Source organism: Verticillium dahliae, genomic scaffold (genome assembly GCF_000150675.1).
Source record: "Verticillium dahliae VdLs.17 supercont1.32 genomic scaffold, whole genome shotgun sequence".
Classification (NCBI taxonomy): domain Eukaryota; kingdom Fungi; phylum Ascomycota; class Sordariomycetes; order Glomerellales; family Plectosphaerellaceae; genus Verticillium; species Verticillium dahliae.
The window spans coordinates 152,228-176,968 of record NW_009276966.1 but is presented as its reverse complement, the minus strand read 5'-3'; the positions used below and the strand labels follow the sequence as shown (position 1 = coordinate 176,968).

The window sequence follows — 24,741 nt, the reverse complement described above, 5'->3', positions numbered from 1 at the left end:
TTCTTCCTTTTTCCTCTTTTTTCTTTTTTTCTTTTTTCCCCCTCCTACCTCTCCCCGGGGGGCCGCTGGCTCCGCGGGATGGCATGGTCGTGGCGCTCTGGGTGTTGGTGCTTTGGGGGGTGCTGGGTTTGGGGTTGAGGCACAGCGGTGGAGGCGACCAATGGGACCGGGGTGGTTGTTAGACTGTCAGTTCATGTGGGAAATGACTCGGGCTTCTCGGGTGGTTGCCGGGAAAAGGGAAGACGGGATTGAATGCGTTTTCTAGATACTGTCGTACCGCTGTGCCGCAGGCAGAGGCAGGGTGAAGAGGTGAAGGGACGGAGGGACACGAAAACGATTGGGCTCAATGATGGGAGGGTCTGAAACGTGTTGGACGACATGATGATGTGACGGTTTTCATGGCAGCTGAGCCATGTGGGGAAGTGGAATGTTGCGTGTTTGACTTCAAGGTGACGGCCGCAGGGCAGGAAGGGATCACTTCGCTTTGTCTGGCAGCAGCGAGGGAGTACTTTTCTCGCCGTCCATTTCATATGACCTACCTGCTTAGGTCCTGCCTAGATACCTTCGGGAAGGTAGACGCCCTCGCAGGCTCGAGGGCTGGGCCTCCAGTCCTCTACGGAAAGCCCAGATAGGCCTGGCAGCTCCTGCTACTGCACCTCAGCGCCCAGCCGCTCGGTTGCAGATACAACATCGACCTACTTTCTCCCCATACCTAGGTACCTACTTCTACCTACCAGGTACCTACAAAGGATCCTCCGTCTTGGCGACAGTCCGAGGACCTCGCCTGCTGTCTCCCTCCAAACCTGGCCAAGCAGGCAAACCTCATGAAGTGAACATGGAGACCGTTCAATGGCGCATTTTTCACCTCTCCCTCATTGGACCATCGGGTCCTCCCGAAGAAGGCGTCACGGCGTCACGAGACTGACTGCAGACCACGACCCTCGACCCCGCCGACATGGTATGCCTCGACAGTACCTACAGAAACCTTGAAGGTGTGGACGCCGCCGCCATGGTGTTCCCCACCTTCTGCGGTGTGCCGTACATCGTCTGCAGCCGGTCTTAGGTGTTCCGGTGGGGTCTTGCTCGGTGTACTACATGAACCAAATACCACCGCCAGCATGCTCACGACTTGGCCTCGACGCCTCTTCGAACATGTGTGCCACTCCTCGCAACAAGCCTCATATGAGTGTAAGTAGGGAAAGCAGCATAGGACTTGGAAAACACAAGAAGTGCAGCATGAACGAACTGGGATATATTCACCGCATCTCTACAGCATCAGCAGATCACCGTTACTCCCCGCCCCTTGCGCCGGCTGCACCACCTGCTGCGGCGCGTGCTGGTTCACCACGTAACCCGTCTCGTACCCGCCGTTGCCCCCAAACACATCGCCGTCGTCCACGCGCATGGCCGCCATCTGCTGCGGTCCGATGCCCGCAAAGTACGCGTCCGCGTCGTTGACCGCCTGCGCGAGGTTGCCGTTGCCGTCTCCGTTGGGCGTGCCCAGGGCCGCACCCGCGCCCACGCCCGCCGCCGTCGCCGCGTTGGCCGCCCGGTTGCGCACGTCAATGTCGGCCGGCTGTCCGCCGAGGCCGAGTTGGCTGAGGCTCTTCTGCTTCTCGGCCGTCGCGAGGTACTGCTTCTGCAGCGCCGGCGAGTCGAGCAGTTTGCGGGCGCGCGCCGACCGGAACACAGTCTGCACGGGCTTGAGGTAGACGGTCGCCAGCGTGCCGACATTCAGGCACATCTCCTCGAGCGTGGCCGGGTCGAGGCGCTCCGACTCGGCCGTGATGGGCGGCTTCTCGCTCATGACGATTGTTTTGGCCGCCGCCATGTCTGTGGATAGCAGCCGCCAGTACATGTAGGCCCGATCGCGCAGGTCCGGGTTGTCCGTCTCCTCCGTCGCCCACTTGAGCACCCGCGGCACGAGCTCCTGGCCCTTGGTCGGCCGCTGGATGAATAGCTTGACCGTCGCCGTCAGCAGCGCCAGCTGCACCTCAACCGGCTCCTCGGCGAACGAGTCGAGGAAATCCTCGAGCAGCGCTTCGCTGTTCTCGATCCTGTCGGCGTACTGCCCAATGACCCATACCATGGCCGCCTTGGCCTCGGGCTCGTCGAGCGAGTCGAGGTGCTCACACAGCGTGCCAATGATCGACTCGTACTGGTTCGGGTACTTGCGGAAAATGTTGCGGATCACCACCGTCGCCTCCTGCACGATGTACGTCACCTTGGTTGATACGAGCTCCAGCAGCAGGTTGATGCACTGCCGCGCCGCCGGCTCAATCTTGATGGCCAGCTTGCCGATGGCCCGCACCGCCTTGCGCACAAAGTGCACGTCAATCTCGGTCGCGTACTCGCGCAGCTCCGTGAGCACCTCGTCAATGTTCTTCTCGTTGGCCAGCATGAAGATGAGCTCCAGCTTGGTCACCTTGACATAGATGGGGTCGTTGTACTTGCAGAAGAAGACGCGAATGTCGTTACGCAGCACCTCCGGCCGCTTCTGCAGGATCAGCAGCGCGTTGCGTAGCGCTAGGTACTGCACCTCGGGGCCCTTGGCGAGCAGCGTCACCAGCGGCGGCGACAGCTTGCGGCAGAGCGCCGAGATTTGTTTCTGGTCGGCAATGTAGTTCATGAGGTAGAGGATGACTCGGATGCACGTGAGCACGACGGCCGAGTTGGAGTGCGACAGTCGTGGTGATATGCGCTCCGCCAGGAGCAGAGCCTCCCCTGACTCCTGCGGCACGTAGGACATGAGCGCCTCGAGAATGTACGTCTGACCCCACTCTGAACAGTCGGCGAGAATAGCGACCATTTTAGATGCGTTGCTGTAGTCGATTGTGAGCTTGATCGAGTCGCTCCTCTCCCAGATATCCATCAGTCCAGCCAGCGCACTGGCAACAACGGTCGGGTTGTCGTCCCTCAGCAGCGTGTTAAGCCGGTCGATGAGGTCTGACGCCTCGACAACACGACGGTCATGGTCATAGAGTTTCGCAACGCAATAGGCCGCCGTCTTGCGCACGTAGGGGTCGGGATCGCGCAGCATGTGCTTGACAATGGGCACCGTGGCCTCGACATATTCGCGAACGTGAATGTAGGACATGGTCCGCAGGGCGAGGGCGCGCACAAGGGGGTTCGGGTCGTCCATATCCTGCGCATGTCAGCTACAGTCATCGGCTGGCAAAAAAGGAGAAGGGAAAGAATCACATACCCTCTCGAGCACGGGTATCGCCTGCAGCGCAATCTCTGGCCTCATCCTCGCATAGTTGACTAGGAACAAGAAGCACATCTTCTTGATCTCGAGGCTCTGAATGTGCATGCATCCAATAATATCGGGAAACAGTGCCACCATGTCATTGTTGCTCATGGTCATGTTGGCCACAATCTTCTTGAGGGCGATCTTCTTGCCCGCATTGTTCTTGTCCTTTTTCCCTCCGCTGTTCAGCTCGAGCCGCAATTCCGCGACTTTGCCCTTTGCAGTTGTTAGCCTGGGCGACGCCGGCGGCGGCATGTACGCCATAAACATGATGGAGGCGGGATGCGACGTCGACAGCATGGGGGTATCTTGAGAGAGTAAGGGAAACAACTGAGAACCAAAAGCAAGAGGTATCGTGATGCGCAAAGTTGAGTTGATCGGTCGGTCGGTGGTGGGATGGTGTACTAGAGATCAAGACGGAGTGACAGCCCGACGACCACCAAGGCCTGTGATGTCTACGACATGACGACCGCCGATGGCGATCAGGATCAGGGGGGGGCACAGCAGTGACGGGGCAGGAAGGATGCTGGCTATATGCAGGGGAGAAGGAGGGACGAAGTACTTACCCTCGCGAACAGCTTGGAGTCACCTCCGGCCTGAGAGCTCGACATGGTGGGTGGTCGTCACACACGTCGATGGGGGAAGGGGGGGGTGGTGGACACGACCCAAGACTTTCAGCTAAGCCCAGAAGCCTGTCTTGGTATCTGGTACGTCTGCCTCGGTTCCGAGAGACAGGTAAGTTGCGCGCGCGCAGACGCACACACAGACGATCAAGGCTGGGGGGGGTGGGCGATAGAGCGGCACACCAACCCAAGCCAAGTCAACCCCTCACGTCGAGCTGGGAGGGGGGCCAGGGCACCTGAAGGTAAAGCTTTCGGCCAGTCTCCCTAATTGGAGGGTTCGTAGGTGCTGCGGCTGGCGGGAGGCGGCAGCCAGGCCAAGGTAGGGTAGTTGTTCGTTTGGGTTTCTTGTTTTTTATGGCTATGGCGGGGGTCGATAGGTAATATGTCACATGTGTCGCTCAAAGAGTCGAAAGTCTGCAGCACTGCGCAAGCCAAGGGGGGGTCGAATGTGCTCTGTGTCTGTCTGCCCGTTGGCTCTAGAGGGTGGCTACCGTCCGATGGATTCGATGGCTCGTAGGGGGTGGGATGAGCTGAGGATTGTCGTCGAGCTTGTTCGGACGTCTGTGAATCGTGAGGAGCCCCTGTCGCAAAGGGATGTCGTCGGATGTTGTTGGAGTTGTCGCGAGCAGACGCAGCAATGTCGGACAGGAATAGGGGAGAATTCCAATCCATGGCCCTTCCCCCGTCCAATGTCGAGTCCCCTGACCCTGAGCCTGGACCTCGTGTCAAGCTCCAGTGTTCCCGGTGCTGCCGGTGGGGTTCTGCCTTTTACCACCACCCATGGCGCTGGACTAATCTGGTTAGCGCCCTCGCCGCTCTTTCTCAGGTTCGGCTCAGTCCATGCTCTATTTCTATTGTCTATAAGGTCTAGCGAAAGGTTTACGGTGGACTTTTATGCATTTGTGACTGGTTATGGGCGCTGAGCCACAGCCTGGCTCCGGGCAGCTCAGGCTCGGCTTAGACTAAAAGCAGCGAGGCTCTGGGATGGGGCTTGGTAAATCCATCTCCAGGGTTCAGCATCTTATCGTCGTGCTGCTCGATAAGCTAAGCGAAAGCACTGGCACCCGCCTCTGTTCAGTTCAGTTCAGAGCTCAGTGGGAGGTGGAGGTGGGGCGCGCTGACTGATGCAGATGCGCAAGGCCAGCTTCGACGCTGCCTCGAGCCTGTGCATCGCGAGCTTGTTTCCACCCTCATCAATTCAGCTCAGCCTTGTCAGCCAGCGTCTTGCCTGCTTCGACCACCAGCTATCCCCGGTCAACCCAACAGTCCGACGCCATGTCTCTCGTCAAGGGCGATACCCCTCGCTGGGTCTCTCAGCTGCACTCGCCCCCCGCCTCCAAGCAGAAGGTCAACGGCATTTCCGACCCGAACGGCTACCCTTCATCCCAGTCCTCCGGCTCCAAGGTGCGTACCTCACCTCCTTATTCCGTCTCTCGCCTCTTTCAGTGACCCCTCTGACAGCTCCCACAGAAGCAGAAAGATGTCAAGCACACGCCACGCAAGCAGCCGACCCCCGCCGAGATGGACACGCTCAAGGTCAAAAAGGCCTGGGAGGTCGCCCTCGCCCCCGCCAAGAACCTGCCCATGACCGCCATCATGATGTACATGTCCGGCAACTCCCTCCAGATCTTCAGCATCATGATGGTCCTCATGGCCTTCAAGACGCCCATCACCGGCCTCTTCGCCGTCAACTCGGCCTTTGAGCGCTTCGAGTCCGACACGAACAAGGGCCAGATGTTCCAGGTCAAGATGGCCTATCTCGCCATGCAGGTGCTGGCCCTCGCCGTCGGTGTGTGGAAAGTCAACGCGATGGGGCTGCTGCCGACGACGCGGTCAGACTGGCTGGGCTGGGAGACTGTGAGGGAACCGCTGGAGAATGCCATTGCTGCGTTGTAGAGCGGGACACGTTACAATCGAACAATCATTTCTTCTCCATCTTTTTGGTCCATGCTACTCCGTCGCGGGTGCTATTCATACTGCAGGCCAAGCAGGCTAGAATCGCCTTCCGCGGAGGCCTTGGACAGTGGCTTCAGAACAGCATCGTCGTTCAGAATTGCCGTGACATGCAGACCTAGGTTCATCTGGTCAAGTTTCCTACCTGCAAGGCGTTCAGTTTATGCAACGTGGCGTACTCATCCAGGTGATCTATTTTTCGCTATCGCATGACATTGCTGAACTCACTGTCCACAATCGTCCGCAAACATGCCGAAAGCATATATTACTGGTTTGAGGTCTCAAATATAAGAATATTTGGGTTTTGAAGCACACGCAGTAACTACATCCTCGATGAAATACACGACAATGACATAACGGCAAAACTGTATGAGGCAGTGTACCATGACGCAGGGAATAAATTCACGCAAGAATACAATTCATAAGGAGTAAGCATAGAATCTTTCTCGATATTTGCGACGTGCCAGAACGAATTTGGAACTGCTTGCCGACCCCAGAGAGTACGCCTGACTTGGCGTACTGCGAGCCTTCTGACATGCACATTTAACAGCATAAACCGATTCAATCACAAAGGCACCCTTCAGTCAGTGTACTCCACAAAGGCAAAGCATGCAATTCATATACCTGATCATCCAGAGTTCAGTCCAATCCCACAGCAACCTATCGCAAATCGTAAACCACCTCAAACCCTCCTCCCCGCATCCTCCACCTCCCCGGCGCCCGCCTCCTTCTCATCCCCCAGCGGCCTCTGCGCCCCAGGCACATCCTCATGCACAACCTTCTCGACAGCCATGTTTGCGTTCTCCGCGAAATGCTTGTCCTCGAACACTGCCCTCGGAAATTAGCAAACACCATCCCCCAGCACAGCCAAAGACAGGTCGACTCACAGAAAGCCAGCTCCTCAAGCGTCCGGCCCGCCGTCTCGGGGAACATGAACCACACAAAGCAAACCTCAAAGGCGAGCCAGCAGCAGTAGAAGATGAGGTACTTCCAGCCGGCATTGTCCATGCCGATGGGGTTGACAAAGGTCGTGAAGAAGCCGGCGAGGCGGCCGAAGAGCTGGAAGAAGGCGATGCCGCGCGAGCGCAGCGCGTAGGGCCACAGCTCGACGAGGTAGGTGTAGGTCAGGGCGTTGTAGCCAATGTTGTAGGCGGGCGAGTAGGCGAAGATCCAGAAGAGGGTCGCTGTCGAGGCGGCGTTGTTGGTGTAGTTGTTCTCGTTGGCGTGCATCGCGCGCTCCATGGAGACGGTCCAGGCGATGTAGACTGTGCTGCGTCAGCTGCCTGGTTCATATGTATAAGAGGAAATGGGGGGGGGGCTGGACGTACCGCAGAGGAGAGCGAGGACGCAGGTCATGTACATGACGCGACGCCGGAAGCGACGGACGAGCAGAGCCACGGTGGTGCCGCAGATGAGACTCCAGCCTGCGATGCCGAGGTTGACTTTCTGCATGTCCTGCGTGTTCGTCCAGCCAATCTTCTCGAGGATAGTGCCGAGATAGTAGGAGATGAGCGTGTTGCCCGACCATTGAGTGAAGCTGGGGACTCGTGTTAGCACAGATGGTGTGAAAAGGGTGCGGTGCTCGAATTGGTGACATACAGTCCGAGGAACATGGTCACGAGAGCTCGACGCCTGTTGCCGGCCGTGGCGAGGATATCCATCCAGCTCATCTTGGCAGCGTCCAGCTCGATCCGAATGGTTGTTTGAATCTGTGCCATTTCTGCCTTGACAAAGTCCGAGTCGCGATCGCCCTCGGCGTGGTACGTGATGAACACCTCTCTGGCCTCTTCAATGCGGTCGTTGACGATCAGCCAGCGGGGGCTCTCGGGGAGGAAGCTGCCGAACCGATATCAGTCATCTCATTCCGAAAGCACTGCAGAGGGGCTCTCACAAAACAAAGGTGATCTGCAGGAGAGACGGGCAGATTTGCAGCCACGAAGGGATCCTCCAGGCATAGTCATTGCTTATGGTGTTTGTGCCAAAGGTAATACCAGCAGCCATGATCTAGTACCGGTCAGGAAATAGTCCGTCACCAATACATATTTGACTCACCTGGCCAACAAAGTAGGCAACATTGAACAGCGACGTCAGAACCGGTCGTTCCTTGGGATAGCTGAGCTCGCCAATGAGCGACGAGCCGGACACGATACAAGTCGGAATACCAAATCCGAGGATGAGGCGGGCGACGATGTACATGCCAACTTTTGACAGTCAGTTCGATACTTTGCTGCTCAAGAATAAGATGAGTATAGCCTACCGTGCGTCGAGAATCCTTGGAGCAGGGCACCCAAGATCATGATGGTGCTGCCACCAAAGATGGACCATCGGCGGCCCCACCTATCGTTGACATATGGAATGAAGGGCAGAGAGAGGATCGCGCCGAGCGAGTACGCAGCAGCGATGATGCCCTGCAGAGCTCCGCTAGGATAGCCGAAGTCTAGTCGGCGGATGGATTAGACATGGATACCCTTCTTTATAACTCGACCCGTCCATTCGTGTACGTACAGTCTTTCCATGCGCTGACCATCTGGAGAGCATTGATCATTTGGGAGTCGAAGCCGGACGTCAGCTCGATGCCCATGCACGTTGGGAAGAGCATGAGGTAGAGGTATCGCAGGTTCGGCTTCTTGTACCAGGCGACCTTGTCTTCCTCGGAGATGCGGGTGATGATGGGGTCGGCAGCACCCGTCTCGGCCTTGCGACCGCTACTGTGGACGACCATGATGGCGATTTCTGGCAGTGGGCGCACAGATGAGGGGAAGTTCCGATGATGCAAAACTAAGGTACTTGAGAGCTTCAGCTATGGAACAGTGGATTGAGTAGGAGAGCCCTTGGGTTGAAGACAGCTCCTTGGAAACGGCGATCATCAGCAGCAGGAAGCCCGGGCACTCTCGCCTTATATGCATTCCCAGACCGCGCCTATCCCTATGTCTATCAATTTCCCCTTCCCTTACCCCATGGGCAGTATCGCCAGCCGGGCGGGCGTGTCGCATGGAAAGCGACGCTGCAGGCTTGGCAGCATCTTGGTTGAAGGCCCGATGTCAAGGCTTGGTTGGACGACGGTGCGAGCGGTGGAGAGTCCCCGTCATGGTTGCGCCAAGAGCTACATGGCATATTATCCACTGTTTGGGCAGCCAGCGATGGCGATCCTAGGACGTAGTGACGATCATAGTGGGACAGCTCCAGGTCTGTAGCCGTCGGGACGGGGATATGGAGATGCGGGGGGGCGTCGATGCGGAGGTTCGCGCGGACAAGGGGTACGTCTCCCCCGCATATCGGTGCTTAATGGCACTTCGTACCCCAGGATCGAGTCAGTGGCGTATGGAGTACACTGCCGCTCTACTTTGCATATTGAATTACTCCCGGCCTAAAAGACTGCCTAGGGTGACAGGAGCAACCTCCTAGCAGGCCGAGGGCCAACCTATTCAGCCGGGGCCGGTGGTCGGTAGCTCGGGGAAGCCAGCAGCGAGGGCAAGAGATCGTCAACTCGAGTCGAGTCAAGCACTTGACTTGATGTCCGGCTGAGTGGCCGGTTCCCTGGCTGGATGTCTCTGTGTTTGGCCGGCGCCGTCAGTCAGGAAACGCACAGTCATGTCATGGACTTGGAAAGCGGGCAGTGCCGAGATCTTCGATTGCCCATCTGATGCAGTGTTGTGACGCAGCCATGAGGCACGGAATTCTTAAATGCATGTCAGACGAGGGATAGCAGGGTCTTGACCAGGGTCGGAGCGGTAGATGGCAGTCCCTCAGGATCTACGTAACCCAAGAGGTATTTAAGGGTAGACAAATGGTTGGCAGAACAGGCGGCGGCAGAAGTTTATCTGGTGGTAGTGGGACTTGTGAAGTCGCCTCTGATGTCTGCGCCAAGATATACCGTCTCGGGCTGTCCCGCCACCAAAGATACATCGTGGGCCAATACTGATAAGAAGAGCAAACATGAGAAGGAAAAGGCTATGCAGAAAGTCACGTCCACAACGATATCCAACGCACCTTGGCCTAGGTAGGTACTGGATGCCATACTTCCTCCTCATTAGCCAAACCCCTGAGCCCCTCGCCAAGCCGGACTTTGCTAGTTGCGTCTAACCCTTGATAGGTGCGGCATACGAGTGTTGGAAGTGAGCCAAGATCGCAAAGGAATGGTTCACAATGCAGCCATTACTGGACGGCCAATGTCGAAGGAAGTCGTCGAAAAGAGAAAGACAATGAGAGACAGACACGAGGCTGGGCTCAAGGTGGTGGCCAGGCTTGCCAGGGTTGCCAACCCCCCGCAACTCTAACTTCCAATTGTGCCAATCAGCATCCTACTTGTCTGCGTTATCCGATGCTGGCGTACAGTGTTCCCGATGAGCTCACACCCTCCCGGCCCGTTGGCCCCTGGTGCGGGAGTGTGAATTCCACTCGTCGGCACAGTCTGCATTCCTGTCAGCATCAACCAGGAACTTGGCTTGACCTGACACGGGATGACATGGCTTTCCAAGCAACACATCACGAGCTCTCGCGCAGCGCATAAACCTTCAAAACCATGGACTTGGCAATGATGTGTTCGTCTTGCGCCATCACCTTCCAGGGTATCTAGCTACACGCCCTACCACCACCAAAACATCATGCCCAGAGCAGCAGCCAAGACGCCAAATCCAGGCTGCACAGGACCAGCTCCAGCCGCTGGGGAAGCAGCTGTCGTCGCGGCGTCGCTTGCAACCGAAGCCTCTGCTCCAGAGGGCGCCGGGCTCGTTATCGCGGGCGCGGCGGTCGTGGTGGCAGCACTCTCGTCAGCCGAAGACGCGGCCCCGGTGGTAGTAGTCACGGCAGCTGTCGCCGAGGACCCATTGCCGGTGGCGGCCGCGGCAGACGACTCACCGGCCTCGACCGAGCTCGACTCAGCGGTGGGCGTAGCAGCGGCCTTGGTTGATGTCGTCGAGGCCCACGGGATTCCGCACACGCCCTGCACATCAAACTCCTCTGGGATGGGGATCTTGAAGGCGTCGCAATTCATCCCGTGGCGCCAGATGGCCTCTGCAAAACTCTCGTCAGAATGGTCTTTCCATCCACAAGGAGCTCACACGAAGCCGAGACGCACCAGGTAGCACATTTGAGTCGCAATTCTTGGCCAAGCAGCACCAGAGTGCATCGCGCTTGGCATTCTGGTTGCATACGCAAGCAGGGTCATCGGCGCAGGAGCCCGACATGCTCCTGAAGTAGCAGTTATTCTGCATATGCATCAGTGATTCACGTCGTCGTCAGTGTTCATTTTGGCTGGAAAAACTAACGTCGCATGTGGCATCCTTGTTCTGCTTCTCCTGGTCGTAGCGAGAGAAATACTGCGCTGAGGTCGAGGCCGAAGCCACGGCGATGACGCCGAGCACAAGGTTGGTGATACGAACCACGGTGAGGGCCAACAAGTGCACCAACGAGTGACTGAATGTAAACGAAAATCGACGACGCCGTGTGCTGGTAAGGGAAGAAGCGCCGAGACATTCATCTGCATCAGCGATCTGGGGATTTCTTATCAAATATCCGCCTCCATCAGTCTAATGCAGGGGACCCGTCACGATGGCACTAATAAGGCCCCGGAGAAGGCCAGATTGGGTAGTCAGATCTCCGGGTGCCGTATAACCGCCCGAAGGATTCGAGCGAGATTATGAGACCAGAGGCCAGACATTGGGTCCGCGCCTGGATCTTTTCGAAAAAAAAAAGCATAATCCATTTAACTCATTCAGCCTTATATCCTACTCTTATTGTTCAGCAAACTCGCGGGCACCTCCACAACCTTGTCCCTGATATAATCGATGAACCCCTTGCCAAAGCCATCCAGCCGATGGGAGCTGCTCACACCCCTGCCAAGGAAGCCATACACCACAAAGTGCACGGCGAAGATGCCTGGAAACTCAACCATCTCCACGGCAAAGTCAGCTCCGAGCTCATCGCCAAGAAGCGTCTTCACTCTATCGATGGACATGTAGGTGCGCAACCACTCCCATTCATCGTGCCGATGGACAAAGAGGCCAAAGTTCAGATTGGATCCCTTATCACCCGACCGACCGAGTGCCACGTCTCCAAGGCGAACCTTGCGCGATTCTCCTTGCAAGGCCGAGTCCGAAGGCGAGGGAGTATCTTAGGATTCACGGTCCTCGAGCAGCTCGTACTTGTGCGGTTTTGCCACATTGAGCTGAGCCTCGACATCACCGTTGGCCTTCACAAAACACACCCGCTCTTCGAGATCGGCCTGGCGCCACAGGGACGGCCAGTACGCCAGGTACGGGCGCGGCACTGCGGTGCGGAAATCCAGAGAACTGTGGAAACCTAGATGATGATATCGTTAGATACCACACATGTCTTTGATTCTACACGCAAGCGGGAAAGACTACCCGAGAAGTGCCTCAGCGATATGTCCTTGAAAGCTTGACCGACCTGCGCCAACGTACGAAGATCCGTCGCTTGCGCGAAAATTCGGAAGTAAACCGTGCTGCTGTTCTGATCTCGAGGGTCGGATGCTGGCGTTCCGATGCTGCGCTGAATGTGAGCATCTAGTTCGGCACGAGGTACAAGACGAATCTAGCCTACCGTTGGAAGTGAAGTGAATCAAACCCTGCCTGTCCCTCGTTGCCTATCCTGCTCCTGATTTGCTTTTCGAACAGCTTGAACTTCTCGTCAACAGCATAGCCGGTGGCGTTCACCAGGAACTGCATTTCGTATCCTCCTTTGTAGAAAATCGCCAGTTTTGTAGTGTAGGGAGGAGGGGCTCCTCGGATGCCCGAGACATGAACCCTAGATAATGTCAGAACAGGGTTATAGCATGAGCTGCTGTGGTCAGTACCTATCAACTCCAACCTGCTCCATGACTACCTGGTTAAGGTAGGCCTTTACGTGGCTGTTGAGATACACATTTCCCTGAAGCTCATAAGAAGCTGACTCCTGCACGTGTCGACGTTGACCATGCCCCCGGTGCCAGCATGCTTTGTGATCACGCAACTGCCATCGCGTGCAACCTCGGCAATGGGAAAACCGGGCCCGACGAAGGCCTCGAGGTTGTACGCTTCGAAGCCAGCAAAGTTCCCACCGGTCACATATGCTGAGCACTCGATCATGTGGCCGGCAATCAGGGCCCCGGCAAGTTGGTCATAGTCAGTGTTGGTCCAAGACCACCAATACCACGCGCATGCAATGACTGGGCTTGCGTCCGAGACTCGGCCGCATATAATGATGTCGGCTCCATTCCGAAGGGCTTCGTATATAGCATGCGCACCGAGGTAGGCATTTGCTGACACAATCTTACGTGGTTCTCGATCGTTCTTCAAGAATTGCGTTGCTTCGGGAAGAAGATTGACATGCGGATTCGCCACATCGAGGTGAGGGAGAGATTCGTCGGGCCCCTGTGGCATTGTATCGCGCCCAAGCCGAGGCAGGATGTCGTCTCCCGAGACGTAGGCTACACGCTCAACGACACTCGTTTGGGCCTAAATGCATCCTTCAAAGAGGCAGTCAAGAAAGTCAATTTCACGAGCGCGGATCCGAGGCCATTTGTCTTGACGCCCGCCAAGTTCACCGAGTCATCTTCCGCGCTGACGGCACTCGCTGCAACAGCTGCCAATGTCATCGCATCAGAGCGCTATCACATCGACTACCAGGATGTCGAAGTCAACACCGACCTTGCAACACTATTCCTGGGCTCGATACTGCTGCCGATGGTTGGCGGCAAGTCCTTCATGCAGCATGAACAGCTTGGAAAGGAGTTGGCTGCCATGGACATCCACGACAGCTCAACGCAAATCCATCGGTATGCAACAAATGTGTACAAGACCAAGGATGCTAGATGGTATCATCTCCACGGATCCATGAATGCCAAACCAGCGATGGCCATGCTCGGAATCGAGGAATACGACGTTACGGCGGATGAAGCTTTCATGATTTACTCTGAAAAGGTCGCGCAGTGGGATTCTCAAGAGATTGAGCGGGTGGCGAACGACCAATACCGTCAAGCTGGCGTTGTCTGCTTCACTCCAGAAGAGTTCCACGCCAGCGAGCAAGGCAGAGCCATGGCCGAAAAGCCGCTGTGGTCAGTGACACCGGTCCCCGCACCTCGCAAGACCTGGCCTCGTCCCGAGGGCGACAAAGACCTCAAACCACTTGCCGGGATCAAAGTCCTGGACTTGTCCCGAGTCATAGCCGCGCCAGCGGTCTCGAAAATCCTGGCCGTTCTCGGCGCCGAGGTCCTACGTGTGTCCTGCGACGCGTTGCCGGAGTACGCAGCTACCATGGTCGATTTGCAAACCGGCAAGAGGGACACAAACCTGAACCTGAAGACGGATGACGGCAGAACCAAGCTCAGGGAACTGGTCAAGGATGCAGACTTACTTGTCGATGGATTCCGGCCAACGGCACTCGCGAAACTTGGTTTCAGCACCGAGGTGCTGAGGGCGCTGAACCCAAGCTTGATCTATATGCGGGAGAATTGCTACGTATTTGACGGCCCCCTGGCCGGACTGTCAGGATGTCAGCAGATCAGTGACTGCTTGGTAGGCCTCGCACATATGCAAGGGAAGTTCCTCGGGCTGGATGAACCGGTTGTCCCACTCCTGCGTAAGTTGAAGACTCCTCTCAAAGAGTCTTACACGTTTCTAATATCACGACAGCAAACTCTGATTATCAGACTGGGCTCGTTGGTGCTGTCGCTGCAATGCAAGCACTGCATGCCAGGACAACGGAGGACAAGACCTTTGACATTGACATCAGCCTGACCCAGTACAACATCTGGCTTACTCGTCTCGGGTTCTATTCTGCGCAACAACAGCAGGAGCTCAGGGCAGGGGATCCCTCGTTTGGTCCCCGTCACTTCGATGACATGGCCGTCTTAGTGCAAAAGAGTTTTGGGTCATTCCAGAAAGTGCGCCCTGACCTGTTCACTCGGCCAGACTTCTTTTGGCCCATGAGCGGGGCTGAGTATGGCTTGAAGGAAGACATTCATGTGTTAGCACCTGCATTCGAGTTTTCGTCGTCCAAGTTCGAATGGTCGACTCCGTCAGGGAGGCGGGGACGTTCGGCGCCCCATTGGTTGGACCACGAATCGGTGTCTCGTCTATAAGTACCTTACCGGGAACCAGAGGCTTATAGTTGTCCCTGTGTGAGCACAAGCCTTGCTCCATTCGTTGTGACGGAATGTGTGCGTAGCCTTGGACCTGATACTATCCTTGGATCTGATACTATCCTAACTCTAGCCTTAGCAAATTAGAAGGCTCTATTTTTTTTTAAAAAAAAAAATTCTAAAGTACTTTACTTCTCTAAAAGGTCTAGTTATTTGAGGGATTATATATAATTATAGAATATTTTATTTTTATTTATTTATCTAATTAATTGATTATTTATTAAGGATAAATTATTTATTAAAATCTATTACGAGTCTCAAACCTAAGACCTTACGCTTATAGTAGGAAAGCCTGCTTACTTAGCTACGCTATCTACTTTAAGGTAGAGCCCGTACCTATATAGCCTAAAGTATAGGGTAGCTTGTAAGCTGTGCCTTAGAAGTGAGTAACCAATCAGGATAGGCCCTATCACTAGATAGGATAGGCCAGATTCCAAGGATAGGTCAGAATCCAAGGGGCTACCTACCTACCTAGTCCAAGGACAACTACAACCTCCATTTTCCCACTAAGGTACCTGTCTCTGTAACCTTCCGTATCTTGAAGATGCGCATGAATAGTGCATCCTTCCTGGTGAGACATCTGAGTACTCCAAAACGTACTAGAACCCAAATCCTGCGAGGTCATCGCCAAAACTAAAGTCAATCTCCAGGAACGACCACGGAAACTCCAGGAGTTGCTGATGCAAAGAGTCGAGCCCTTCAAGCGGCTCAGGGGCTTCAAAAGACGCAGCTCCATCTATTGCCATGCTCTTGTCCTGAGCATCATCATAAACAGTCTGGTGGGCAGTATGACCGCTGGACCCTCGATCATGTGCAGACGGATCAGCTGTAAGGACGTTGGCATGGGTCACAGCCGCCTCTGAAGAATCGCAGGCAGCTTCAGCCGCGACTTGCAGGTCGTGAATGAAGGAATCGGCTCCATGGTCAATCTGAGTTCGCATAAACCGCACAATGCTCCTCATATCCTCGAGGTCCTGCCAGGGGCGGTCCCCTGACGGAACTCGCTTCGTGTAGATGTAAATGATGAAAAGCGCCGTGGTGGCGAACGCAAGAAGGTCCCTGCCAACGTGTCAATTAATTTGAAGACAGCATCTTCAAGGCATACTTATTAGTAGAAGCTGCACCTAATTTGAGGAACCCACAATAGTGGCACCATAGCCCTGGCAGCGTCCACGCATTTCTGGATCGATGGACTGAGACTTTCGACTGGTTTCGAGGTATCCGACTGCTTTCGCAAGGTCCAAAAGTCCTCCAAGTCTCGGGCCCGATGAATCGAGACAAGACTAGCATGATATCGCAAATGAAGACGATAAACGTACGGTTGGGTTGACCCTGCCCAGTTGTTTCCGTGAATTCTGCCAGGCCGTGCACCTGGGGGAATGCTCCTCACCCACCGCTCCAGTTGGCGATCTAAATCCTCGACAGCGGCCTGTGTCTCTGGGATTTGCGCGCTGGTGTGGCTGCAGAATACAGCCTCTGAAAGCTGTCCGCTTCGATGGTGGAAAGATGTGCGTCGAGTCGAAAGTTCTCCAGGACGGTCTTGCCATCAATCGACACACATGTGCCCAGTGTTTCGCCTTCAGATGCTTCTGGTAGCCTCACGGCATAGTCCTCTGCCTTTTGCGCGGGTGGCCTTCCAGTCTTGGAGCATGCCAGCTGGTCCAGAATCGTCGCACACCAAAAGACACGGGCCCTCTGTTTCTGATCAGTACGCTCATGCGTGGACTGACAGTCTTGCTTGTGCAATCCAATGGCCTGGCCGAGACGCACTGCCGAGGACGATAGTATGAATGTCGGCTGGGGATTGGGCGTGTCCAGGAAGAAGTGGCCGATGCTCACCAGAGCCTGTACCGAGAGCAGGCTGATGTTGTGGAAGAGAATGTCAAGGACGGCGCTCATGGCGTTTCGCACATACTTCCAGGCCTGATTCAGGGCTTCCTGCCAGTTGCTTGGGTCTGTGCCGGCCTTTCTGCGTTGGGCCGTGGCGAGTATAATGTTCAGGGCGGCCCACCATGACGATTCAGGTGGCGGATCATCGGTGTACTGGCGACCGAGATAGGCCGTGAAAGTAGGGTGATCGAAGAGTGGCCAGTGCCGATTCTCGTGGTGGAAGTAATCATTGACCAGTGACAGGGCTTGCTCCCATGTTGTTAGCGGCTCATGGACTGTTCTGCCGAAAAGCGGCTGCAATGCGGGATGAACCCATCTGGAAAAGGTGCCACCCCTCAGCGAGGCGGTGATCTTCCCGAAAGAAGCCGCGTCTGGATGCCTTTCAGTCTTGTTCCTGGTTCGAGGGAATATGGAGGAAAAGGTGGTCGACGGGCCTATGCTGTGTTAGTGATCTGGCTCCTCAACCGGCCACCCTGGCTACTGATGGATGCGTCCTGACCAAAGTATCGAAGATCGCCTGGGCGACCTAAAATCAGCCCTTGGTACGAGGGTGTATCTTGATGGTCGCCCGGGGCAGACCCTTCCCGACTAGCTTGAGAATGCCTAGGGATCTCGCCTTAGACCGAGGTCGCGGAGGTTGACAATGGAGCCTGGGATGCTATGCTTGCCGTCAACGATGTGTCTAGCGACGCTGGTGAGTGATTGTCTATCCTGCGGCTGGCATCTCAGTCAGAGAGAGAAAAGGCTGACGGGCGGCCCCGATGCATGAGTGCTCACCTTGATCTGCGGTAGGGCGGCTTTGCGACGTCGGCATACATGCAAGCAATGTCGTACTGCATGCACCGACTGCATGCCGGTCTTATACCATCGCATTTGAGCTTCTTTTGACGGCACGAGTCGCACGCCTGGGCGCGTACTGGTCAGTGACACCGCGACTCGGCCTTGATGCTTGATAGACTGCGCATGACTTGGTGTTGGCATACCTTTGCAATCCGTCTCCTGCGGTCCTTGAGATTCGTGGGCTCGTTCATTTGATGTTCCGAGGCGTCGCCTGGCGATGGTCACTATAGCATTTCCAACTACACGCTGGTTGATCCCATCAACGGATGCCGCTCACGTGGATGGTATACCTCGGCATGTCCGTGTGGATTTAGCACCGGCGGTTTGTTGTCACCAGCCATTCCCAGTTGGGCTCCAATTACCCATTCATGATGTGACGTGCCCAAGTTACTTTACATTGGAGATCATCCGCCAGACAGCCTTTCCACACACGACGTTATTTCTTGTTGAGTATCTCAAGTCCAAGACACAGGACACCACGACACTGGCATTGAGATATTTCTTGGCACTTTCCGTGGACGTTGATAGGCGCCGCCTAGCTGCTAGTCGGGATCACATGGTGCCTTTGGTGGGTTCACAAATGGAGCTTTCAACGTCAGATCCTTCACGCCCCTCACTGTAGCCCGCCGCAATCTCTGCTCTCCCCCACCATGAGCTCGTCTGGCACGTTCGACGCCATCAACATCCGAACTGGTGTAATGGCTAACATTTGACGCTCTCACCGTCAGGCTCAGGGTTCGATTCCCTGGTTCGGAAGATATCTTTTGCTGTGTCGCCGTGTTTTGCTGTGTATCAGGCCGTTCGCTGTCCTTGGCGTCAGAAAGCAGCATCATGGGATCCTCGGCCTCAGCCACGGAATAATCGGTGTCAAGTGAAGCCTCTAACAGGGCCCGTGACGGAAGGCGATGACCTTCATGACTTAACGGACACAATCAGGCTGGCAGAGAAAAAAGGGTTGGTGGACAACCGGACGGGCGATTCAGCCCTGAAGATCAGAGCAACTTTTGAAAATAGCACTATCATAGACCATGTAATGAACACCCGGCCGCCAATCCCGCTTGTATTGCAATCCCACCAGCCTCACCGTCTCAGCTTTGATCCTCAGTTTTGATCTTGGTTTTGATTATCAGCATGGATCCCCAGCTTCGATTCCAGCTTTGGTCTCCAGCATGAATCCTCAGCTTTGGGGCTCTTCCTTGCTGACTGCAGCAGTCCCTGCTTGCCGAGACCTCGTCGACGCGTGCCCTCCTGGCCCTTCAGCTGCGTCACTCCGTGAGGTTTGCCGATTCTTTGCATCCCATCGCCGACTAGCCCATACAGCGCAAGCCTTTGTCTGCTAGTGCCATGGAGGAGGCGATCGCAGTCCGACAGCCGGCCTATATTATACATCGCAAGGAAGCCGATGCCTTCGAGCTCGCAATCTGGAACCAGGAGTACGAGCCTTACGGCCGAGTTCTCAAGGCGAGGAGGAGGGTGTCTGGGGTAAATCGGTGCGCAGCACCGACAAGGTCCTCTTTAACCTTAATCTCATCAACCTCTCGAGGAGACGCTGGACGCCGAAGGGCACGCGTTACCCCGGCCGTGGCCCTATTGGTCGTCCCTCCTCCCGCGTTTCCCGACATCTCGCCGTACCCTCGGAGGACAACGCTGCGCAGAAGAAGGCCGCCGCGGAGGGCAAGAAGGCCAAAGCCGCCAAGGAGAGGCGCCTTGTAGTGGCAGACTGCCGTGTATTCTAGCATTGATTCCAGCATTCCAGCATTGATTCCAGATGGATCCTCAGCGTCTACCCTCGCCCTCCACCTCACCCTCCACCTCACCCAAAGGAACCCCCCCAATCGGCACGCCCAAATACGCCAGATGCTCCGTATACCCAAACGCCCCCCAGCGATCCCTCTCAGCCCGGTCCTTCACCCAGACCATGCCCACCATGCCCGCCCCGTTGGCCGCCGCGCCGCCGCTCCCGGCACGCCTCCGCGGGATCACGCAAACCCACCGATCCGTCAAGACGACATTGAGCGCCTCGCCGCCACAGCACGCCGCCAACGCCGCCCGCGCCGCCGTCACGAGCCGCGCCAGCCTCTCGTAGACAGCCTCGGGCGACGCCCCGCGCGGCAGCCGCAGCACGTAATGCTTGAACGGAACCCCGTCGATGCGCTCCTCGATCTCTACAAGCCGTCAGCCGCTCCTTTCACCTTCTCGCTACGTCCCGCAGAGCCAAGACCAGATAAAAAAAAAGGGTGGGGGGGTATTACCGTCCGCCGACGCAGCCGCGTCAGGGAAAAGCCCCCCCGCCGGCCTCGCGAAAATCTGCACATGCTTGTGGCCCTGCGAACACCCGGCCGCGACGCCGCAGTTGAAGATCATCATGGTCGCGCCCCGCGCGCCGGGGCCCTCGAGCCGCGCCATGACGGCCCGCACAGCCCGCACGTCCGCCGGCCCGAGGTCCTCCGTCTGCGGGCGGAAGAGGCGCGTGTGCAGCACGAACGAGGGCCGCAGGACGCTGTGGAGGTTGAGCTCGAGGACGTGGGCGGCGCCGACGGGGGTGACGACGAAGGCTGGGTCCGGGACGAGGAAGGGGCTGCGGCCTTCGGGGCGGCCTGCGGCGGACGAGGTGGACGACGGGCTGTGGGGCTTGGTGAGGAGGGCCGTGGCGATGCGGAATTCAAACTGGTGCGCGTGTGAGCTTTGGCCTGGGCGAGGGCGCGCGAGCATGGTTGCGCGTGGGGGGCGAGGTTACGGTGAAGTTGTTGACGCGGTGGGTCTCGGGCGTCGTGGCGGCGTAATGCAGACGGCCTTGGGAGACGAGGGCGTCGAACATGGAGAGGGCCCTGCTGGCGAGGTCGTCGGCGAGGGCGAGGGCGAGGAGCGTCATGCTGGTGCAATGCTGTTGAAACGAAAGGAAGGGATGCTGGTCTGAGGTTGTCCAGGCGGATCGACGAGATGGCTCTCAGTGTCGAATACCAGCGCAAGTGAGTGATCCAAATGCAGTGAAATGCAGTGCAGAAGGCACATGAGCGAGACGCTTCAACGGTCTCCAGACTCTTCTCTTCGACGCCATGGTTCATTTAAAAAGCCGCACACAATGCAAGGTCTTACGGCAACCGCTAATCTCGTTTGGAAATCACCAGCACTGCGCGTCCACAGCCCGCGAGACAAATGACTAGCCGCCCACCATCCAGCATCTTGACGGCAGCACAGAACAGCCAGCCTGTCCGTCTGCGCCGGGGTTTGCCATGTAGATTCCCGCCGCCCAGGGAGCCGCTTCGGAACCGATAGCTCCACCGCTGTGCGTCGGGGGCTGGTTACATCGGTCGTTGGCGATACATGGGTCGATCAACAGGACCAGCATCCAGTATATTGTTCCTGCATCTCGTGACAATCACCACTTCGAATTGATGATCAACCAGATGCAGTCCGCTGGTGCCATCAACGCAAGGGGTTGCATCACTCTTGATTCAGCGCCGGGCGGGTTCCATAATACATGTTGAAATTAGCTAGCTGCACGCTTTTGTTCCAGGCGATCCGGCAATCCATCCAGGGCGCACCCAGGCGAAAGGGCCTACGACGACGCCCGCACAACCCTGTCGACAGCCTCGGCAAAGTAGTCGATATTCCTCGTGTTGAGGCCGGCCATGCTGATGCGGCCGTTCTTGGTCATGTAGACGTGGGCGTCGTCGCGCAGCTTCAGGACCTGGGCCTCGGACAGGCCGGTGAAGCTGAACATGCCAATCTGGTCGGTAATGTGGTGCCAGGTGCCGGGGGTGCCGAGGGCCTCGAGCTTGGCGCGCAGGGCCTTGCGCATGTCGATGATGCGGCCCGACATGGCGCGCAGGTTGCCCTGCCACTCGGCGAAGAGGGCGGCGTCGTTGAGGACGGTCGAGGCGATGCGGGCGCCGTAGAGGGGCGGGTTCGAAATCTCGGAGCGCTGCAGGATGGCGAGCTGCGAGGCGATGCGGGCAATGGTGGACGTGGCGTCGGGGCCGGGGCCCGTGACGACGTGGAAGCAGCCGGCGCGCTCGCCGTAGAGGCCAAAGTTCTTGGCGAAGCTCTGGGCGATGACGAGCTCGAAGCCGCGGTCGACGAACAGGCGGATGGCGCCGTTGTCCTGGGCGAGGTCGCCGGTGGCGAAACCCTGGTAGGCGCAGTCGAAGAAGGGGACGTGGTTCTTGGTGCGCAGCAGGTCGGCGAGCTCGGCCCACTGGTCGGCCGTGGGGTCGACGCCGGTGGGGTTGTGGGCGCAGGCGTGGAGGAGGATGATGGAGCGGGCGGGGGCGGCGGCGATGGCCGACTTCATGCCGGCAAAGTCGAGGCCCTTGGTCTGCTTGTCGAAGTAGGGGTACTTTTCGACGGGCAGGCCGACGTTGGAGAAGATCTGGTGGTGGTTGGCCCAGGTCGGGTCGGACACGTAGACGGCCTTGTTGCCCTGGAAGAACTTGGCGAAGAAGAGGGCGCCGAGGTGGACGGCACCGGTGCCGGAGATGGTCTGGATGGAGGAGGCACGCTGCTCCTGGAGGGCGGGCGAGTCGGCGCCCAGGATCAGCTCGGCGGCCTTGGTCGTGAAGGCGGGCAGACCGGCGATGGGGAGGTATTCATGGTTGAGGTCGGGGTCGTTGCGGAGGATCTCGTCGGCCTGGGGTGGTCAGCTTGGTTCACATGTTGGGGCAGATAGGCAGATAGGCATGGCGGGGTTGGAGTGAAGAGCATGAAAAGCAGCAGCAGGGAGAACACACCTTCTTGACGACGGGAAGCACCCAAGGCTTCGCATTGTCGTCGCGGTAGGCACCGATGCCCTGGAGATGTCAGCACCTGCAGAGGTCTCGGAAGAAGAAAGCACCCACGAGGTCGACTTTGTTGGGGCTCGTATCAGCCTTGAAGGCTCGCATCAGGCCGAAGAGGGGGTCCTCTGGTGCCTGGGGCACATTGTCGGCGGGGAAGTTTGTGGAAGCTGCGGGTGCCATGATGTGGTTTGTGATGTTACGAAGGCGGGAGAGGGAGGAGGAGGAGGAGGAGGAGGAGGAGGAGGAGGCGGAGGCGGCGGGTGGTGTTGTTGAGGAGGGAGCTGGCATGTTGGCGGATGGGAAACGTTTCGAGCAGGAAGGAGGTGCGGGACGGGCGGGATGGTGACGTGAGGTGGGCAGAGAGAGCTGTGTGCTGCAGGTACTCTGGGTGGTCCTGCCTGGAAGCCTGGTCGAGGCACTGAGGTACCTAGGTAGACGAGGGGTGAGGCCTGGGAGGGGCCTTCAGAGGGGTGAGGGGCCTGGGCGAGGGGCCTTCAGAGGGGCTTGTATGAGGGCCTTCGGGGTACAGCGGGCCCACCGCGCAGGGTGCAGTAAACAGCCGCTGTGGGGTGATGGTCGTGCGACTCTGGGCCTCTCAAGCGGACCAATCGAAGCACTCGATTAACAACCAGTGACTCGAGTGACTCGGACCTAACGAATCTGACCGACGAGTCTGACCTGATGAGTTTCCCCTGACGAGTTTTCCCTGACGAGTTTTCCCTGACGAGTTTTCCCTGACGAGAAAAAAGTCTTGGCTGTCAGGATGGTGTGTCACGCCGGGGCCGATGTGTCGTGGATTTGCTAATTCCGAACAACGGGTGCTAATTCTGAACAATGGCGCCGATCTGCGTTTCAATCTCTGCGTCCTGTCTGCTGCTGTGAAGTACTGGAAGGGGGTGAGACGAGAGAGACAGGTGGGGGCTTCGGGGTCGTCGACTTTATTTGCTCCTCTCTCGGCTGTGTCCCTGGTGCCTGTGTGGCCCGCCAGTGCCGGCACGCGACCGAGGCTTCGGCGCCTGGTGCGTGGCCGACGACCCGGGACTGTCCGGTTCGGCAGTTCGCCTGTGTGCTGTCATCTCGAGGTCAATCAAGTAGGATTCTGGAGGAAGTGACGATGGCATGAAGCAAGGCGCTGCAGAATGTCATCCTTGTTGTTTCGAACCCGTGCAGTCTGCTTCGGCAGGTCCCAGGCCGTTACAGGGCTGAGGGCCGAGCTGTCTCCCGTTTGTCTACAGGTGTCTTCAGCTTGGTGAGCAACTACCTACTAGAGAATCTTGGGCTTCCTACGACCAAGCTCTCAACTCAATCTCCAAGTCCTCTAGTCAAGGTCAATTGATCAATACCACCTTCCTTATATGATGCAAAGTGCTTCCTTGTATGATGCAAAGTGCTTACTTGAAGGATGCACTGATGAGTCGCATGTGATTCTCACTTGGAACACATACCCCAACCCCGTCACATGTCAGCACAGGTCACGTCACAATGCCACCACACGACACAGCACACAGCCCATCACTTCATCCATCATGATATTCTATATGATGAGGTCCCAGACAATGAGGAACGCGCACAGCCCCGCCGACGCGAAGAACGTGTAGCGCGCTGCACTCGGCCGTTTCGTCGCCTCCTTGAGCTGCTTGTTGCCCCCGCCGACATTGTCGCCCATGTTCTCCGAGTCGGCCACGAGCTGCTCAATGTTGGCCGACTGCGTCGCAAGGTTGCCCACAAGCAGCGTCTGAAGCTCCGAAATCTCAATCAGCGACTTTTCCGCCGTTCTGTGTTTGTTAGCGGAGCCAGGCAAAGAAGTAGACCGAGAGTTGAAAGTAAGAAAAAAGGGAAAAAGGAAAAAAAAAAACATACCTGACTTTGTCCAGCGTGCTGTTGTAATGCTGCAGCATATCCTGGTTCCCCTTTTCGAACATCTGAATCTGCTCCTCCGTAAGGTCCTCAACCGGCCCATACCCACGCCCCTCCTCGCGCAGCGCCCCCGCCTTCGTCCCGCGCGACGGCATCGCCTCGTAGAACCCCGTCAGCCCAGCCCCGGGCCCAGCCCTCGCCAGCACGCTCCTGCTCTTTTCCATCTCCCGCGTCAGCCGCGTCTCCATCATGGCCTGCTGCGTCCGCCCGCACAGCTGCAGCCGCTGCCGCAGGAACCAGACGACGCCGTCGCGGTGCTGGCCCTCGTCGCGCGCCCGCGCCTCGGGCCGCCGCGTGCTCGGCCGTCTTGCTGCCGCAGCTGGCCGCTCATGGGTCGTCATCAGCGGGCCA

At 57.2% G+C, this 24,741-nt stretch overlaps 9 protein-coding genes and 1 non-coding gene across 10 annotated transcripts in view; 3 read left to right on the top strand and 7 right to left on the bottom strand.

Annotated features, from left to right (window-relative positions):
- Positions 1-1,267: 1,267 nt before the first annotated feature.
- On the bottom strand, positions 1,268-3,861 carry VDAG_10176 (AP-2 complex subunit beta; the record flags this gene model as incomplete). The annotated part of the gene is made up of 3 exons (XM_009660002.1): positions 1,268-3,145; positions 3,206-3,466; positions 3,817-3,861. 3 exons carry the CDS (start codon positions 3,859-3,861, stop codon positions 1,268-1,270), a joined length of 2,184 nt encoding a protein of 727 aa, XP_009658297.1.
- A 1,198-nt stretch (positions 3,862-5,059) lies between these two features.
- On the top strand, positions 5,060-5,807 carry VDAG_10175 (uncharacterized protein). Its single transcript, XM_009660001.1, has 2 exons — positions 5,060-5,277; positions 5,344-5,807. Exons 1-2 carry the CDS (start codon positions 5,149-5,151, stop codon positions 5,767-5,769), a joined length of 555 nt encoding a protein of 184 aa, XP_009658296.1. The 5' UTR covers positions 5,060-5,148; the 3' UTR covers positions 5,770-5,807.
- Positions 5,808-6,508: 701 nt separating this feature from the next.
- On the bottom strand, positions 6,509-8,548 carry VDAG_10174 (uncharacterized protein; the record flags this gene model as incomplete). The annotated part of the gene is made up of 8 exons (XM_009660000.1): positions 6,509-6,654; positions 6,714-7,091; positions 7,155-7,363; positions 7,426-7,662; positions 7,718-7,830; positions 7,879-8,027; positions 8,084-8,263; positions 8,332-8,548. The coding sequence occupies 8 exons, from the start codon at positions 8,546-8,548 to the stop codon at positions 6,509-6,511; spliced, it is 1,629 nt and encodes a 542-aa protein (XP_009658295.1).
- A 1,863-nt stretch (positions 8,549-10,411) lies between these two features.
- Positions 10,412-12,911, bottom strand: VDAG_10173 (uncharacterized protein; the record flags this gene model as incomplete). Its single annotated transcript, XM_009659999.1, has 8 exons — positions 10,412-10,839; positions 10,904-11,033; positions 11,094-11,305; positions 11,557-11,768; positions 11,970-12,126; positions 12,249-12,331; positions 12,388-12,591; positions 12,691-12,911. The coding sequence occupies 8 exons, from the start codon at positions 12,909-12,911 to the stop codon at positions 10,412-10,414; spliced, it is 1,647 nt and encodes a 548-aa protein (XP_009658294.1).
- A 240-nt stretch (positions 12,912-13,151) lies between these two features.
- On the top strand, positions 13,152-14,905 carry VDAG_10172 (uncharacterized protein; the record flags this gene model as incomplete). Its single annotated transcript, XM_009659998.1, has 2 exons — positions 13,152-14,403; positions 14,457-14,905. The coding sequence occupies 2 exons, from the start codon at positions 13,152-13,154 to the stop codon at positions 14,903-14,905; spliced, it is 1,701 nt and encodes a 566-aa protein (XP_009658293.1).
- A 659-nt stretch (positions 14,906-15,564) lies between these two features.
- VDAG_10171 (fungal specific transcription factor domain-containing protein) lies at positions 15,565-17,886 on the bottom strand (the record flags this gene model as incomplete). Its single annotated transcript, XM_009659997.1, has 5 exons — positions 15,565-16,024; positions 16,285-16,375; positions 16,525-17,249; positions 17,633-17,760; positions 17,839-17,886. 5 exons carry the CDS (start codon positions 17,884-17,886, stop codon positions 15,565-15,567), a joined length of 1,452 nt encoding a protein of 483 aa, XP_009658292.1.
- A 493-nt stretch (positions 17,887-18,379) lies between these two features.
- VDAG_20263 lies at positions 18,380-18,451 on the top strand. The gene has a single exon. It is a non-coding gene; the product is annotated as a tRNA-Glu (tRNA).
- A 1,020-nt stretch (positions 18,452-19,471) lies between these two features.
- VDAG_10170 (uncharacterized protein) lies at positions 19,472-20,567 on the bottom strand (the record flags this gene model as incomplete). The annotated part of the gene is made up of 3 exons (XM_009659996.1): positions 19,472-19,860; positions 19,948-20,362; positions 20,433-20,567. The coding sequence occupies 3 exons, from the start codon at positions 20,565-20,567 to the stop codon at positions 19,472-19,474; spliced, it is 939 nt and encodes a 312-aa protein (XP_009658291.1).
- Positions 20,568-21,254: 687 nt separating this feature from the next.
- Positions 21,255-22,761, bottom strand: VDAG_10169 (aspartate aminotransferase; the record flags this gene model as incomplete). Its single annotated transcript, XM_009659995.1, has 3 exons — positions 21,255-22,325; positions 22,426-22,485; positions 22,534-22,761. The coding sequence occupies 3 exons, from the start codon at positions 22,759-22,761 to the stop codon at positions 21,255-21,257; spliced, it is 1,359 nt and encodes a 452-aa protein (XP_009658290.1).
- Positions 22,762-24,007: 1,246 nt separating this feature from the next.
- Positions 24,008-24,741, bottom strand: part of VDAG_10168 (uncharacterized protein) — a gene marked incomplete at both ends in the record, with an annotated part of 1,273 nt that continues 539 nt past the window's right edge. Inside the window, 2 exons of the mRNA XM_009659994.1 lie at positions 24,008-24,248; positions 24,334-24,700. Coding sequence (XP_009658289.1) covers positions 24,008-24,248; positions 24,334-24,700 — 608 coding nt within the window. The remainder of the gene's footprint in view (positions 24,249-24,333; positions 24,701-24,741) is intronic.